General features: G+C 43.1%; 1 protein-coding gene across 3 annotated transcripts in view; it reads left to right on the forward strand.

The window, feature by feature from the left end:
* The window catches only part of igsf9bb (immunoglobulin superfamily, member 9Bb), a 76,666-nt gene extending 60,575 nt beyond the window's left edge, over positions 1–16,091 (forward strand). For 2 of the 3 annotated variants that reach the window (XM_037749449.1, XM_037749450.1), the window contains exons 17-20: positions 3,416–3,461; positions 3,758–5,386; positions 11,670–11,797; positions 13,388–16,091. In XM_037749449.1, the coding sequence (XP_037605377.1) occupies positions 3,416–3,461; positions 3,758–5,386; positions 11,670–11,797; positions 13,388–13,602 (2,018 nt within the window). In that variant the 3' untranslated portion in view covers positions 13,603–16,091. Of the gene's footprint in view, positions 1–3,415; positions 3,462–3,757; positions 5,387–6,428; positions 6,475–11,669; positions 11,802–13,387 lie in introns of those variants that run through there. The other variant, XM_037749451.1, reaches the window with a different exon arrangement.
* Positions 16,092–17,098: the final 1,007 nt, after the last annotated feature.

Consider the following 17,098-nt stretch of genomic DNA (forward strand, 5'->3'; position numbering starts at 1 on the left):
TATTTCACCTGCTTGGCAGTAATGTTAGCTGACCAGACGAAGGACTCTCCATGAACATGATTTAGATCTGATCCTAGTGTTGGCTTTTCCTGCCTAAGTGCAGGCTGAAGCAGCGGGGCTCTGCAGCGTGTCTCCCTGCTCTCTCCTCCCGCAGCCGGGGAGAGCAGAGGAGACACCGGCACCCGGTCGGTAACGAGAGGGTAACGTTACTAGCTAAGGAGCTCCGTCACTTCACAAGACACGGGAAACCTCTGTTGGTCTGGAGGAGCTGCAGCATTTTTTTTCTGCACAAACGTCCACTGTGCATTCACTAGATATTCTCAGAGCTAAACTAACTCTTCTGCAGTGTGGAGTGAGCGCACGTTCACGTCTAGAGGTGGAGCGAGCTGAGAACGCGCGCGCTCTCTGAGCGAAGGCAGGCAGGCAGAGTTGGAGAGGCAGCGGCCCGCTACATTTATGCGCGTACAAAGTTACAAATAATCCCTTTAAGTCATAAACACAGAAGAGAAAACAATCTAGATCAGACTTAGAAAATGGAACACAAAATGTTTTTTTCCTCACTTGCTTCTCTGGGTTTCCATACATTTATGTATAGCTATTATTAATCAAAAAATGTATTATGTAAAACTTAAAGGGACTGTTTGTAACTTTCTAAGCGTATAAATGTAGCGGGTCGGCACACATGCGCGCTCACATATGCGCGCTCGCGTGTGGCCGCTGTCTCGTCTCCTCTGCCTGCTCGCCTTCACTTAGACAGCGCGCGCCTTCTCGCGTACTCGCTCCACCTCTAGACGTGAACGCGCGCTCACTCCACTGTAGGGACCTGCCATTTCTGGTGGCAGACACAGTGAACTGTCTCCCAGAATCCTTGAGGGGTATGCTACCATTGGCCGTGGACCAAGCTCACTCTCCATTGGCCACTCTAACATTCACACCTAGGTGTGAAAATCACTGAGAACAAAACCAGAGGAATTTCTTTGTTCTCTCTCTTTCTCTTCACCTCCTCACCCAAGCTGACCAGCTGCTGGAGGTGAGCCACAGCTCTTTCTACTCATCTGCTCATCTCCCCTGACACGCGAGAGGTGAGCTGCTGTGCTCCAACCCTGCAAAGCAGCTCTGCTCTGTGATTCCATGGTCTGTTAGGAAACAGCCATTTCAACACAAGGAACCAAAAGGCAGAAGACGCGAGTGCCTGTCCTTTTCACCAGCTAACTTCAAGCAGCAACCGCAAAGAAGTTAGCACCAAACTAACTGCAAAGACGTCCTCTTTGATTTGGAACCACAACTTCAACACATGGAATTACAAACCCTGTTCTTCCATCGGTAACGTACTGGGCCTTAGCATTAGCAATCGCACATGGCTGAGCAAGACAATTAAACTTTGATTTCTAGAATGTACCTGTATTAATATGTTTAATGTTATTCATTGAGTTTGACTTTGGTGATTTATCTGTATTTGATATTTGGGTAGGTGGCTTCGCCATATCTGATGTGTTTAGTTTATGCTTCACATAGACAAGGTCTTGCATGCAAATTAACCATCTTTTCTAACCCACTGCATATCTAACACACATTAAGATCACATACATAAACTGTGAATTAGTTAAACATAAACATACAGCTTCAGATAATCTTAACCCCCACATCACCCCCCCCCCCCCCCCCCCCCTGTCCTTCTTGAGCACATGTGCTCAGAAGAACAAAGAGGTCACGTGATGACATGCTGACGGCCATCTTTGATTCAGCCATCTTTGTAGTTTTACAGTGCTCGCCATTTTGGTCTGTAGGCCATTCAGACATCTTGAGACAAGACACCATCTTGTTCCCCCCCCGCCCCCCCTCTCTCTCACACACACACACACACACACACACACACACACACACTTTGTTTGGTTTGTTTAGTTTAGTTATTTAGTTAGATTAATATTGTGTTTTGAACCTTTATTATCTTGTAAATAAATGTTTGTGGAATATACATGCTGGTCTCTTTAATGTTGCACAAGAGTGAATAATGCCAACCTCTGTTATGTCAAGAACTCCGATATCCTTCAACCTTTACTATCTATTTTGGTTATAGTTATTAATTTAATTATTAATCAACGTTCCAAATTGATAGTTTAGCATATATAATGAGACTATATTAACGTTTTGGTCATTGGTCCCTGATTCCAGGGTGGTGCCCCATTTATTATTGATGTTTATTGATAATCTTTATTAATATTAATAATTCTATTATTATTTATTAATTAATTTGCTAATAACCAAAACCTATTAAGTAGAATCCCTACACCACACTGCAGAAGAGTTAGTTTAGCTCTGAGAATATCTAGTGAATGTACAGTGGACGTTTGTGCAGAAATAAATGCTGCAGCTCCTCCAGACCAACAGAGGTTTCCCGTGTCTCAGGAAGTAACGGGGCTCCGCAGAGAGAAACGTTACCGTCTCGTTACCGACCGGTTGCCAGTGTCTTCCTGCTCACTCCGGCTGTGGGCGGAGGGAGACGAGTTTCTCGCTGGGGAGCCCCGCTGCTGAAGCCTGCGCTGAGGCAGGAGAAGCAAACACAGTATCAGCATTGATTCATGGAGAGACCTTCGTCTGGTCAGCTAACATTACTGCCAAGCAGCTGAAATATAGAGTGATATTGTGCTTTTAGCTGACGTGTGTCGCCTCACTGTTTTGAGCGATGCTCGTTCATGTCCATTTAGAGCAAGCATAAGCACGAGCCCGACGCTAACTTTCGGTGATTTCACGGCCACAGGTGTCGATGTTAAGAAGCATTTCTGAAAGTTACAAATAGTCCCTTTAACTGTGACACATCTACCACACTATACCCAACTTGTATTTAACTGATTCATGTACGTGAACTGCAAACAAGAACCATCAATTTAATTGTTTGACTTCGAATGTAAGCCAAATAACACTTCAGAAAGCAGCCATGGTTAGTTATAGTCATTTGTTCTATTTTATGGTTTTGTTAAAGCGTCTTTTGCATTTAACTGTTTCTCGGTTTGAAACGCTGCTCCAGGATCAACAGCAGCAACGCTGATGTCGTCTTTTGTGGAATCAAGTTTTTATAAACCTTTTATATAAATGTCTTGGATCAGTGTTGTTTATCATGAATACCAAAAAGACATATTTCCCCATTATAAATATGAGTTGTGGGGACTTTGAGGCCTGCTTGAAAATTAAATTCATCACTTAATGTTAAAACAGTTCATTCGCCTCCTTCTGTTGACCCTGTGTGCATTTACACTGCCTCTATTTTTTACTCATCGTTAACTCCTTTATTTGAGTATTTCTGAAAAGAGAGACAGACAACTCCGCAGTAATTATCATTCAAACATACTTAAAACATGCATATGTATATATATTTATATATACACTTAAAACTGACTGTCTTTATCCCGTCTTCCAGACCCCCCTCTCTCCATAACCCACCTCAGAAAAAGCATGGAAACTCCGTAAGTAACCCCGACATGACTCACAATACTCTTTCAATGCTACACTGCACAGTACTCTACAGCAAACCCATAATCATCAAACAGCAATCAATAATCAGCAAAGTAAAGCACATACTTTATTTCTACAAAGCAAGATGTATACAGTACATTTGTAAAATGATTAAGATGAAGCCTATGAGTTTGTAAAACGTTGTTTTATTGTAGCTGGATTCATTTTCAGTACCATCAGTGAAGCTTTGCACAGAATACTGGCCTTTTTGAATATTTCACTTCTTCTGTATTTTTTTTTTCTATAGGTCATCTTCAGGAAAGGTGAGCCCAGAGAGCGTTCGTTCAAAGGCATCCCCGTCAGAATCATCTGAAGATAGTCATGACCAGCGTGGGAAGAAACCACCTTCAAGTCCAGGGAAGAGGGAGGAATTGTCTTTATACAAGAAGACCAAAAGAGCAATAACGAGCAAGAAACACAGCATCTCCAAGCACGATGCTGAAGCAACGACACCCATTGAACTCATCAGCCGAGGTCCGGATGGACGCTTTGTTATAGATCCCAATGATGCAGAAATGTCTGTTAAGCCCCGGCGAATTGAGGGCTTCCCCTTTGTGGAAGAATCAGACCTCTATCCTGAATTCCGTCAGTCAGACGAAGAGAACGACGATCCCAGGCCTCTGCCCCCAATTATGGCCCCGCTTCGGCCTCACCAGATCTCTCCCATCTCCAGTCAGGAATCCTACATGCAACCTCCAGCCTACAGCCCTCGTTTCCAGAGGCCCTTCGAAGGTATGACCATCATGGAGAGCAGTCGGCTCCAGGCCTCGGGGCAGATCCGAGGTTCTCTCCACCACAGAGCTTTCTATGGCTATCTAGGCCACCCCGGGGATCATGATCCCCCACCTCCTTTTTACATGCCTGATACAAGCCCACTCAGCTCTGTCATGTCCTCCCCTCCATACTTAGCTGAAGGTCCTTTTGGTCACCCCATGATTCCTGAAGAAATGGGGGACGCTGATTACCCACAATATGCTGTCCCTGGTTTCCCACTTCCTCTGACTCTCACCTCTTCCTCCCGTTCACCGGAGATTTGGCAGGGATTGGATTTCACCTTCGCGAGTCTGGAGGGGCCCCAGTTCATTTTTCCACCCCATCATCCTTTGCACCTCCGCCACGACTCCCCCTATCCTCCTCCACCTCATGTTCTTCCCCTTAGTGCTTTCCAGCCCTCCTCCCTTCCAATGCCTACTTACCCAGCTGTCCTGCCACTGGAGGCCCCAAAGAGCCGCAAGTCTCCCAGCAAGGCCAGGCCTCGTGGCTCCCCAGCCAAGCATTTCGCTATGCAAGAGGCACATTTAGGGCAGTTAAGACATACGAGCCATGGTATGGGTGTGCCGGGTTTGCCTTACACCGATCCGATGGCCCATATTGTCCCCAGCACATTCAGTAGCTTGGACACACGATGGTTTGAAACCACCCCTCGTTTCAGTCCCAGACAGGCTCGAAGGATGGATCCTGGCATCCATCAGGTGGTTCTCCAGCCCTCCCGACTCTCACCCCTCACCCAAAGCCCCTTCAGTTCTCATGAGGGCTCCCCAGAGATTGTAGTACGTCCCAGGCCGCGTCCCAGCTTTGTCCAGCCTCATATACCCCCAGAGATGTCTGAGATTACCCTCCTCCCTCCTTCCGCAGCCAGCTTCTCAAGGAGATCTTCCCCCTCCTCCTCGCCTGCCCAAGGCCAGGGTAGCAGGAGAGCAAGTCCCAGCTACCGTTCCCACATGGCCTTTGCCACGTCTGCAACCAGCTACCCAGCTTCCCAGTCCCCGTCACCCCCCATGGAAAGCAGCAACCTATTTGGGCAGATGCCATCTCAGAGGAGGACTGAGGAGGGGATCCTTCCATCTGACTCACCACCCCAGTTGTCAGCTTCAGGGTAGGTGCATTAGGCATGCAGAGAGGGATACCATTTGAGTCATCTGCTCCAACCCATAATGCTTGGATGTGTGAAGTTGCTCTGACATCTTGGTTACTGAAGTGTTGTCTAATATCCATCCATTTTTAAATCATCTCGGTGAAAACTGAGTTTAGTTGTTTTTCATTTGTTAACACAAAAATGAAAATTGTTTTGGGTGAAGGAAACCATTTGGTAGCGATGATTCATTTGATGAGCTCTGGAAGTTCAGTTTAATTTCAATTCGGTCAATGCTGCTTTTCATGTCAGACATCGAGTCAGAGGTGTTCATCCATTGACTCTGTGAAGCATTGTTCCAAAATTATCACCTTGAAAAAAACATTGCATTTTCCAGTGATACCCAAAGAAATTATTTGTTGAATTGACAAGAAAAAGCATTTGCTTCACAGATAATATTTCAGACCTTTTGGGGCTAGAGTCCACCCGGATGATAAACACTATTGCCAGGACACTGTGTGATTTGCTTGGCACAAGCCCCTAAAAGAGTTGGAATATGCAGACATCACCACAGGATCCCTGTTTTTTCATCTGTATCATGCATTACCCTGCTTTCACCTAACAGGAGGAATCCCATAATATTCATCCAATTGATTCCCAAGACAAAGCAAACACCCAATATTATATCTAGCTCCAAGCCTTTGAAGCTGCCTTTATCATGCAGAGGATGCTTTAAGAAGAGTTACCCTTGGCAGGCCCTGCGGCCCATCCTCGGCCTTAGTAACCTGACTGCATGACCAATTCTCCCTTCCCTTCCAACCTCTCAGATTTCTTCCTACCCTACTTCCCTTTCCCCTTTCTGTAACCCTCCTCTCCCCAACCCCTTTAATTGCACCCAGGACACCCCCGGGTCTGACTACCAAGGAAAGGTTGTTGGGCAAAGTGTGTCACAGGGCCTGTCCGCTTCTCATGTACTGCAATGTCTCCATCATTATGAATTAGGGGCAGTATGGTGGTTCATGATGGCTCCTGGAGTCTTACCTGCTTTGTTTTTGATTGATCTCAGCTATCTGGGCAGCGTTGTTGTGACCAGGTCCTCTACACCGCAATAGGTAAGGGTTGGATCCATGTCTGAAAGGGGGGGGTTAGCAGGTGGGACTTTTTTGATCACCTCGTCCTTTAAAGGGGAATACAAGACGCTGAGTCTTTGTTTGATTTGTTCCTTCCTTCAGTCAACATGTGTAGTTCTTTTCAGTTCTTTCCTTTTTTTCTTTTTTTCTTAAAGTGGCTATGCATTTTTAAGTTCTGCAGTCTTCAGTACATTATGCATTCTGATATGCATATACCATCTGTTAGCTAACAGATTAGGTCAGAGACGTATCACCGACATGATTTCATGCTTGAGTGGTTTGCTAACTGACCACATTCACAGCTAAATGGTCTACACATAGGTAAGACAATAGTACTCTTATCAGCCTCAAACCAATTCAAATACAAGTCTCTATTGGTTACTTCGCTATTCTGAAATTTAGTTTATCAAAAGTCACATTGGTATATAACACATTTCAGTATAGTATTTGGTGCAAAAGCCAAAGAACCCATCTGTGCGTGGCCAAACTGGATTACACTCCAATTGAATGGTTACGAGATTTTCATTTCTACACCTTTAGTCTAGGGATATAAAACCACACTTAAGTTGTGTCCTATATATCATAAGTTTGACATCAACCAAAAGTCAAATGATTGTCAATACAGATGCAAGCCTCTAAAAAGGTCTCCTATCGTTTGCTAAAGTTTTGAAAGTGGACTGTAGATTGATGGTATTTTCTACGAGCTCAGCCCTCGACTGACTTCTCTAATAATTTACCCTAATTATCCCCTGACTCGACACCCTGAGACAGACCAATGCACTCTAGTAGTACGCCGTAATTGAGGAGGAAGATTGGTGTTTACCTTGAATCAATGCGAAAGAAAGAACTCTTCAGCAATCCAACGTCAAGATAAGACCTACTCCTTCTTCTCCACTCCCATCTCTCTCTTTCACTACGCCAAGAAAGAAGGAATGCATTGCTAACTGCTTATCTCGTGGCAATGCCTTTTGCTACCGAATGCATGGTCAAGGTACGGGAATCAAACAAAAGAATTGCACATGTCAAGAATACGGTCAGTGCCTTCTTCCCTCTTAGTCCCTTCGTGGTGAGCCATCTCTTCCATCGGCCATCTTTCTCAGGAAGCCATCATGATTCATCAGTGATTGATCACTTGACGTGATTCATCAGACTGGGCCACCGTCTTCCATTGCTCAGTGGTCCAGTTCTCATGCCCATTGTAGGCGCTTTTGGTTGGTGGACACGGGTCATCATGGGCACCCTGACCGGTCTGCGGCTACGCACCTCCATACGCAACAAACTGCGATGCACCGTGTGTTCTGACACCTTTCTGTCGGAACCAGTATTAACTTTTCAGCAGTTTGAGCTCCAGTAGCTCTTCTATTGGATCGGCAACACGGGCCAGCCTTCGCTCCCCACATGCATCAATGAGCCTCGGGTCTGACCCCGCCGCTGGTTCACCAGTTTTCCTTCCTTGGACCATTTTTGGTAGGTCCTGACCACTGCAGTCCGGGAACATCCCACAAGAGATGCAGTTCTGGAGATTCTCTGACCCAGTCGTCTAGCCAGCACTATGTGGCCCTTGTCAAAGTCCCTCACATCCTTATGCTGGCCTATTTCTTCTGCTTCCAACAAAAAGTTCAAAGTTCAAAATGTTCACTTGCTGTCTAATATATCCCCCCCACTGTCAGGTGCCATTGTAACGAGATAGTCAATGTTATAAACCTCGCATTTACGAGTGTATTGTCGAAAAAATTGACGTGAAGCGTAAACAAACGCTTCAGTTCAGGTTGCGGTTAGGTGACACACAGCTGAGATGGAGCCATGCAGAGAGCTGCTGACCAGATTAAAATGACAGCGTATCTGTAGAGTAAAAAATACTTCTGACACCCTCCAGTCTAGACACACATCGGGCGGACGGGAATGATTGAAATATCTTTTTTTTTAACCATGTTGCAATATGGGGGCATTTGCGGGGATACAGTGATTTGCAACCTTAAAAAAAAAGTGGTGAAGTGAGGGGGCCAAGCGGCCATTGGCCTACTTCCGGCGCTCATGCCCTCACCACTACAAGACCAAACTGATTGACGAGGAGATTGTCAAGGATTATCACACTTCTTCTCCTCAGGATGTCTCTGGTCTTTACTATCAACTGTGAGAGAGATCTGTGTACAGTAGGCCAGACACAGGCACCTTTGGTTGAGCTATTTGATGGTCAACGAGCATGACTGGTGAGCACTTCTCAACATGCCATTCCTCCAACACACTAGTCTAACATCCAGTAAGATGTTAAACATACAACCAGCTGCTCCAGGTGATCCTGGCTCTCTCCTCCCTCTCAGTCTGAAGATGAGCCTAGTCGGGGTTTTGAGGAACAATCTCATCCACCCCTCGACCCCTGGCCACAAACCAGCAAAGAATAATGCTAATAATAAAGGGCGATGTACCGATAGCCAAGTTCATATCACGGCCACATACAGTACATAGTCATAGAACTGGAATTACATCCAGGTAATGCTGATTTCTCAGCAGGTATGATCACCAATTAATCTTGGTGTCTTTCTGTACTATGTAGATTATGACAAGTTGCGGCATACTGTGTATTTATTAAAGGGTGGTCTGTGTGGATGTTCACATAGACATTCTTTATTGTCGGATGATCACTTTCTAAAATGCTCTTAGCATTCTCCTCAAGCGTGACACATTCTGCCTTTTATATTTTTTACAAACGCTTGTATTTTATGAACTGAAAATATTTTGGACCCCGATCTCCAATAAATATTTTTGTAAGATTTCGCATTATGACGTCAACTCAAGCTGTGTGTCCACTGGGAGCCGTCGTTCACAGCTGTTGCATGTTCCTGGCAGTGATGAAAGCTTAGCATGTGTAAAGTTCTCAAGGCACCTGTTTCAAAAACTTAAAAAATGTCGTAGCTTTTGTCAAAAATGCCCAAATAGTCCTCAGGCCGGACCAGATATCGGTACCGCTCAAGGTTGCAAATGGTGCCATTTTCTTTGTTACACTAACAGAAGTAAAATTAACACATGATAACCTTTCCAAATGAGCAGCAACCGTCTGCCTAAATATACCTGTATTCACCCTCTGTCTGAAACGCTCCGTTTTAGTGCATTTCAACGGAATTGCGTTGCTAGGCAACAGTTTGGGTCCATATTTACTTCCTGTCAGCTGATGTCATTCACATACACTTCAACAGGAAATAAACTGGAACACATTTAGAAAGTTTATGTTTAAAACCGTGTAATGATCTATATATTGTATATTTGTGACATCACAAATGGACAGAAATCCTGACGGCTTGTTTCAAACGCACAATTTCTGAATACGGGCTGAGTGTATTTCTCCGTATATTGAGCGTTTTGATAGTTTAACAGTATTTATATAGCACTTAAACCTGATTTATAATATAAAAGACATGAAAATCTCACTTTTTACACTATGGGACCTTTAAAGTGATATCTGGTCTGGCCTAAGGACTAATGGTATTCCTTATTATCCTGTATTTTTGCAACTAAGCTGCTACTCCGCAAATGTTATCATATCAGAATATGTCCCACACACATGGATGATTACAAAAACCATTACTAGACTTTGCCACCTTTTTGATCAGGGCTCCTGGACTACAGATTCTGAGCAGGTTTTGAACAGCAACAGAGCGATAGCAGGAGCCATGACCGGCACTTCCTGCAACCATCTCTAGTACCAAATAACTAAAAGCAGATTCCTGGTGGACACATGGCCTTAACCCCCCCATATAAAGCATCTGTATAGAGCACGAATCAAACCATCTACTGTAATGTGCACTTGTAAGTTTGGACTGCAGAACAGTTCACTCTACCATGTGAAGTCCTGCTAAAACAGCTTAGGCACTTCTATTTATCCTAAGGAACAAATATTTTGCCAAGGGCTTGCAGAGTGGGGGGTGGGGGGGCACACAGGGGGCTTGAGGACCCCCTTATGTGTGAGTGAATGGCCCAAGTGCTTTTGAATGTATTCCCCTTTAAAGTCGTGTTCCATGTGCAATCTGCCATGCATGCCATCGCTAAATATTGCTCCTTCGTTTACAAAAAAAAAAGAAAAACAATTTTATGGATAAATTCTTGTTACATTTGTTGTCCTAGTGCTTCGCTTTTCTTTGGCTTATTTTTCATTATGTGACTGTTCCCGAGTAGTCATTTTCCCCTCCCGCCATCTCTCCCCCTGTCAGCATGGTGAAGCCCATTGTAGACAGTATCCATGTCTATGAATACATATATATATGATGCTTTGTTGCTCAGCTGTGATTCTCCCCCCTCTACTAACGACCTTCGGTTTCTCTCTGCAGCCACGGCGGGAAAGATGCACCTCGCTGTAAATGCTAATTGTTTTCTGTGCCTTGAGAGAGCCAAGTGTGTGTTTGTGGCAGAAAATCTGTGGGCTGCCAAGTCATAAGTTCCTCTATGAATGGGAGGGAGGTCTGTGCAGTCATGAGCAGCTGAAAAATATACACCCGACACCAAGGAAACATTTGCATCTGTTATTTTCAGAGTGGATAGATTTATTTTACAGACAATCTGCAAACATATCATCAATTGAAAAGTCTTGAATTTGGTTCAAAATATTCTTTTCTTCTATTTTTGGGAGATTTTTTCCTCTGAAACCAACAGTGCAAGTCTGTTTAAATGTTGTATCTTCTCAAATATTATTACTGTTCTAATCTGCACCATGCGAGAAATAGATGGTTCCAGGGGTGATGTGATACTTTGCTTTCCATTGGATGAAGATTGTTTGGATCAATTTGAGCAAAACTACTTAGATGTCCCTGAAAGGCAATGAAATTTCAAGGTGCACAATTTACCATCTGGATTTATTAACGTATTTTGTGAAACATAATCATCATTAACTTAACATAACTGTTGGTAAATCCAGATGATGTACAAGGTTTTGATAATAGGAGAATTTATGACAAAAAAACAAACAAAAACTTCTGCTGGATTTCAGAGTACAGCTCTTTCGGTGTCTCATATTGATCCTTTGGCAATGTGCTGCACTTCTTGCTTAGCACGAGCAGTGCTGTTTTGAGATTGTGTGGGTTTGTTTGGTTCTCTTGCACTCCGTAGTGCAGAAACACAGTCAGTCCACTGACTTCTGTTTGGCCTGGAGTTACCCGTTTTCCCCTCTCTCTCTGCTCTTTATCCAGAAAACATCGAGGTGCGCCGCGTGCCCTTTCGGGGTCTGAGAGGATTGAGGCACTGAGATACCAACGTATTAAAAAGGCCAAGAAGATGATGATGAACAACAATAACTCCAAGTCCAGAAAGAAAGCAGGTGTGAACCCTGTTCCTGTCTGTTGTCACTTTTACGCAGTGAGTTGTTGTTGTTTATTTTATCTACATCATGATGACCACAGGTAAAATGCTTTTTTTTTTTTACATTTCAGAGATATATTTGTATGTTTTTTGTTACCTATAAATGATGGATCAGATTTATTTGTGATAGTATCAATACTTATACCGACAGAGTGATACATTAGCTGTTACGTTTCCTTCCCCCTGTCTGTCTGTGTGCCTGTAAGCAGTATATCACAAAAACTGTGTACTTCGGTATTCCTGCTTGCAGCATTGTCGGGGGGAGTTCAGTTGTAACGTTAGTGTATCCATCCCATCCAGCAGCAAAAGTGAAATGCAATCAACGAGCCGCGGCCTGTAAAGGTCAGCTATTAACGACATGCTCGACTCAGTCCGTAGAGCCCTGAAGCTCCGCCCCCACTGCTGCACAGAGCGCTACGGCTCGTTTATTCAAAGTTATTAATATTTTACGTGTTCAAATTGCACCAACTTCTACACTGCGCATCTTTGAAGGAAAAGGGCCACTTTACGTTGGCTCAGCCCCTAATGAGAATGACATGTGTCGAGGGCGTAGGTTTTGTTTCAACATTGGGGGAGACACATAGCGGGGTTGTGTTGTGTAAACTGCTCAGAAACCCCCTTAATTGTCAATCTAGCTAGTAAAGCCATCCATCCTCTGAATGCTCTAGGTCTCTAGTTTGATCCATCCATCCTCTGAATGCTCTAGGTCTCTAGTTTGATCCATCCATCCTCTGAATGCTCTAGGTCTTTAGTTTGATCCATCCATCCTCTGAATGCTCTAGGTCTCTAGTTTGATCCATCCATCCTCTGAATGCTCTAGGTTTCTAGTTTGATCCATCCATTCTCTGAATGCTCTAGGTCTGTAGTTTGTGGCTGTAAAGTTTCATGAGGCTGTGATAATCCTAGAGGTCACCACAGGTCAGTTTAGACAGTGAGGTCAATGAAATGTCTCCTATGGGGACTAACATCATCACACATGAATGCAGTTGGGCTCATTGGATCCACAAGAGTCTCAGCTTTACAGTGATACACAATTTATGCAATTCAAGACTGTTTAGGGACCCCAGTATGCAGAAATATTCAGATACACCTTTTTCATAATAGACAAAATATAACACATCTATACTGCATGTAAAACAAACTGCATGTGATTATCATAAAGTGGGCATGTCTGTAAAGGAGAGACTCGTGGGTACCAATATAACCCATTTTCATTCACATATCTTTAGGTCACAGGCCAAGGGACCCCTGTGAAAATGGCCATGCCAGTAACTCCTCGCTAAAATTTAGCCCAACTTTGGAGCGTTACTGAGCCTCATTCCCGACAAGCTAGTATGACGTGGTGGTTACCGATGGATTCCTCAGGTCTTCCCAGTCTCATGAACCTGTACCTTCACTCTAGCTCTAAAACTGAACCTGCTACAGTCTCTGAAAGACAGTAAAGTCGTTCGGGATGGCGGGTCTCAGGGGGGTCAATATGCAGAATTGTCAGTAAACATCACCGTGAGTTCTTGTGGCTATGACCTGCCGTTCATCTCCCTTCCTCCAGGTGTCACCACCTCTCAGACCCAGCAGGCCTACACCTCTCAGGTACTCCAGCCCGAAGAAGCTCTCTACCTCCGCAAGAAGAAGAAACGGCCCATCCTCCATGACCCATATACTTGCTTTTCTGCCCTGCTGTACCGCCGCCCACCCCGGGAGGACCAGAAAGCTATTTTGGCCAGCATGGACAACATAGACCTAGACCATGCAACCCTCCTCTGAAAGCCCTTGAGGACAAGGTCATGCAATATGCCCTCATTCCAAAATAACACTAGCTACACACCAGGTGGAAAAAAAACAAACAAAGATGTTTGCAATTTATTGTCTATAAGGGGAATAGCACTAAACTTGGTACATTCTGTAGCTAGAAGAATCAGATTACAAAAAAAGGGACAGATTAACGATTGTGTCTGACATGCTGGTCCCAATTTACCGTCAGCAACATAACAGCTTTGGTAAATTGGAATGGCATCCCGGACTTTCCCTCTGAAAAAAGGTTTTGATTATTTTTACGACTACTGATGGGGATGCACAAGGATGATCTGTGTATGCTTAAATCCAGTAGTATTCCCTTTAAAAAAAAAAAAAAAACGTGTTTAGACTTTTAGCGATTCAAAACAAAACGATAGCTGCCACAATTTTCCAAAGTTTTACTCCAGTGCAAAAAGATGAATTCAAAAAGAGTCGATACATGATTACCAGCTCCCGTTTTCTGTTTTTTGAATACCAGTTTTCTTACTCCAGTGTTACTGTTAATGAATTCGAAAAGGCTTCTCCAGATTTAGATTATGTTTTATTGTGCTGAGCCAATCCCCCTAGCGCCCCTAAAAGAAAAAGCCCTGTGGGTCTCCGTTTACAGCACCTTCCACCGGATCTTCTCCGCCAGCAACATCTCTTATCTGCCGAGAAACTCGCCTCACAAATATATGGGTGTTCTCACTTCCTACCAAGTATACCTCAGAGCACAGGACACGAGACCACACAACCAACAGGATCAGCCAGCAGAACAAACTAGCCTTTTTCATCTTTTAGTCATTTGTGTTCCGCTTGTTATACATTTCTTTTCTTATATGTACTTCTTTCAGTTTCTTAGATGTACATACGTTCGAGGTAGTTCAATTTATTTATCTTGCAGAATGATAATTCTGTCACATCCTACTCATCTTTTCCTGCTCTATTAGAAATGATCAGGACAAACACAACCTGAACTACTTTTGAATTTTGGCTTACTGCAGATTTGCATTTCACATACTTACAGCAAAACCATTAGCAGGCACAGCACAATGAAACGTGGTAATTCAATTACTTTCAGTCATTTAATTGCTCCAATGAACTGCTCTGTCTTTAGCTTCTCATATCTCACAATGGTTTGCACTGGAGCAAAATCTTGTCCATTTCCTTTAGGTACATGTGTCTGCTTCTTTATATCACCTCCAGTTCTTCTGCTTTAGGTAGTGTAGAGGCTTCCAGATCCTATTCAGAAAGAACTATAGTTATGCCAAAACATTTAAAGTAAAAAAAAAAATAAACATAGCGGAGGATAAGATTTTGTGCCATAGTATATGATAGTATTTTTCTTCATAAATATTAGAGGGCATAAAAAAAACAATGGCTTTGTTTGGCCTTAATGGAGCTTCTGGTTGGTTGCCTGATTCACTTGTGTCTAATTTTTATTTCTATTTACATTTTTTTTTTAATTTGTGCGTGCATGTGTAAGTACCTGCCTCTTTGTATTTTGTCTCTTTATGTGCTTGTCATTTGAAATGGAAATGCTGAGAGTTAAGTCATCCCTTAAGAAAAAAGTATGTGGCATTGAGGGTAACGCAAAGTGAGCCAAATTTTTGTTGTTGTTAGCGACACTGGTATAAGAAGTTTTGTTTACATGTTGCCCAGTTTTACTTTGAAAGATTCCAGTGATTGATATGATTCAATTTGTCTGTCTAACTGACATGGAAATGTGGACACTTAAGGGGCTAAAATATTTTTTATTGGATAAAGTAAAGGAAGTGCCATAACATTAGAAACTATATCACACGTTACACATGCTGCAGCTCAGTCATCCTTTAGATTCAACAAAAGGAAGTTCACTGTAACACTGTGTTTTGTTGCTGTTTTTCTTTTTCTGCTCAAACGGTGCTCAATTTCTTCAGAAGTTGTATTTTTTTTCGATGTTACAGTGACATATCTTTGGCTCCTAATACGAAGTGAAAGCAGTGTTCATGTCCTGCTGAAGAGTGTTTGGAGTGGTATTGCTCATTGGGTTGTTCAGTGGTTTTTATGCATTTATTTATTTGTGTGAAACTTTTTGTGAACAGATTTTGACAACTCCAACTCCAACATAGTCTTCTAAAATCAACCACATTTGAAGTGACTAAATTTGGATGCTTGAGAAAAGATATTTCCACAATGAATGCTTGCAAAAGGAGCAGTGTCAACGTATCAAATAATCACCGGACCTGGTGGACATGTAGCGCTGGATTTACCGGACATGACTACTGACTATTAGTGTAACAATTCAGCCACAAATTCACAGACTGACCACACACAGTCCAGACATATACTTGGTATGGAACACTAACTACGTCTCCTCAAAAGAAATTAGCAAATATAAATAGACGAGCAAAAATAATAAAAGACGTGTGTATCGTGTGAAACCAGAAGTCAACGTTGATTTATTTGTCACGTAACTTAGGTTAAGTAACGCCACTTCCGGGGTTATTTTAAGCCTAACCAAGTCGATCTATTCCTAAACCTAACTAAGTAGATTTGTTGCCTGAACCAAAGGAAGTTGTTTCCTGTGAAGATGGAAGTTTATTTTGAAAAGACTGTGTATGTAACGAGCGGAAATTGGCACGCGTTGTTGGACATTCGTAGGAAAATGAACGAAAATGGAGGAATAACTTTTTCGTTAGATATCAAACGTACCATTGAGTTAATAATTGCAGCATTAGGTTAAAAAAAGGGGGAGTCCACGGCATTCTTCTGGCAAAAAAACTAAAAAAAACTTTATTCAATTGGCTATTTCATGACTAAATGCTAAAATCAATGCTGGTACATGTTCAGATAGGCCACGCGTAGCGGCACAAACAGCCTTCAGGGTGTCACTCAGCACACAGTTTTCCCTTTTGTGAGTACAAAAGGGAAAACTCCCTCTTGCTCAGGTGTTTGCAATCATTAATTGTCTGCAATCACCTCTCAAAAGGGAAAGCTGTGTGCTGAGGGTGACACCCTGAAGAAGGCTGTTTGTGCCTGAAGAGTGCCTTGGACTCCCCCTTTTTTGAACCTTTGTGTGCCCCACCACAGAGCACCTTCATCACACTGATTTGAACTTTATTGCAGCATTCAGGTTGCTTTAGTTGTTAAAAAAAATCTGCAATTTTAATAAAGAAGCTAGTGCCTTTTTGATCTGGTAGTTAAGTTAAGTGTTGCATCTGTGTCAACATAATGCTGTTATTGTGGAAATAACTTTGAAATACAATTTATACAACGTTAACACCTGTAACTAAAGTGAAACCACAATCTCTACTTCCAAAGATAACAAAGTCAGCATGAATCATTTCAGTAAGAATGAAGTGGCATGAAAATCATCGATCGTAGACGAATCCCCGACTGCAACATTTGATTAATGAGAGCTACCGTCCACCTCTGTGAATGTGGTGCTATTTGAAGGACTGTGCAGACAATAGTCTGGCTAGCCTAGGGGAACTACCATGCTGTT

Source organism: Sebastes umbrosus, chromosome 17 (genome assembly GCF_015220745.1).
Source record: "Sebastes umbrosus isolate fSebUmb1 chromosome 17, fSebUmb1.pri, whole genome shotgun sequence".
NCBI classification, from domain to species: Eukaryota; Metazoa; Chordata; class Actinopteri; order Perciformes; family Sebastidae; genus Sebastes; species Sebastes umbrosus.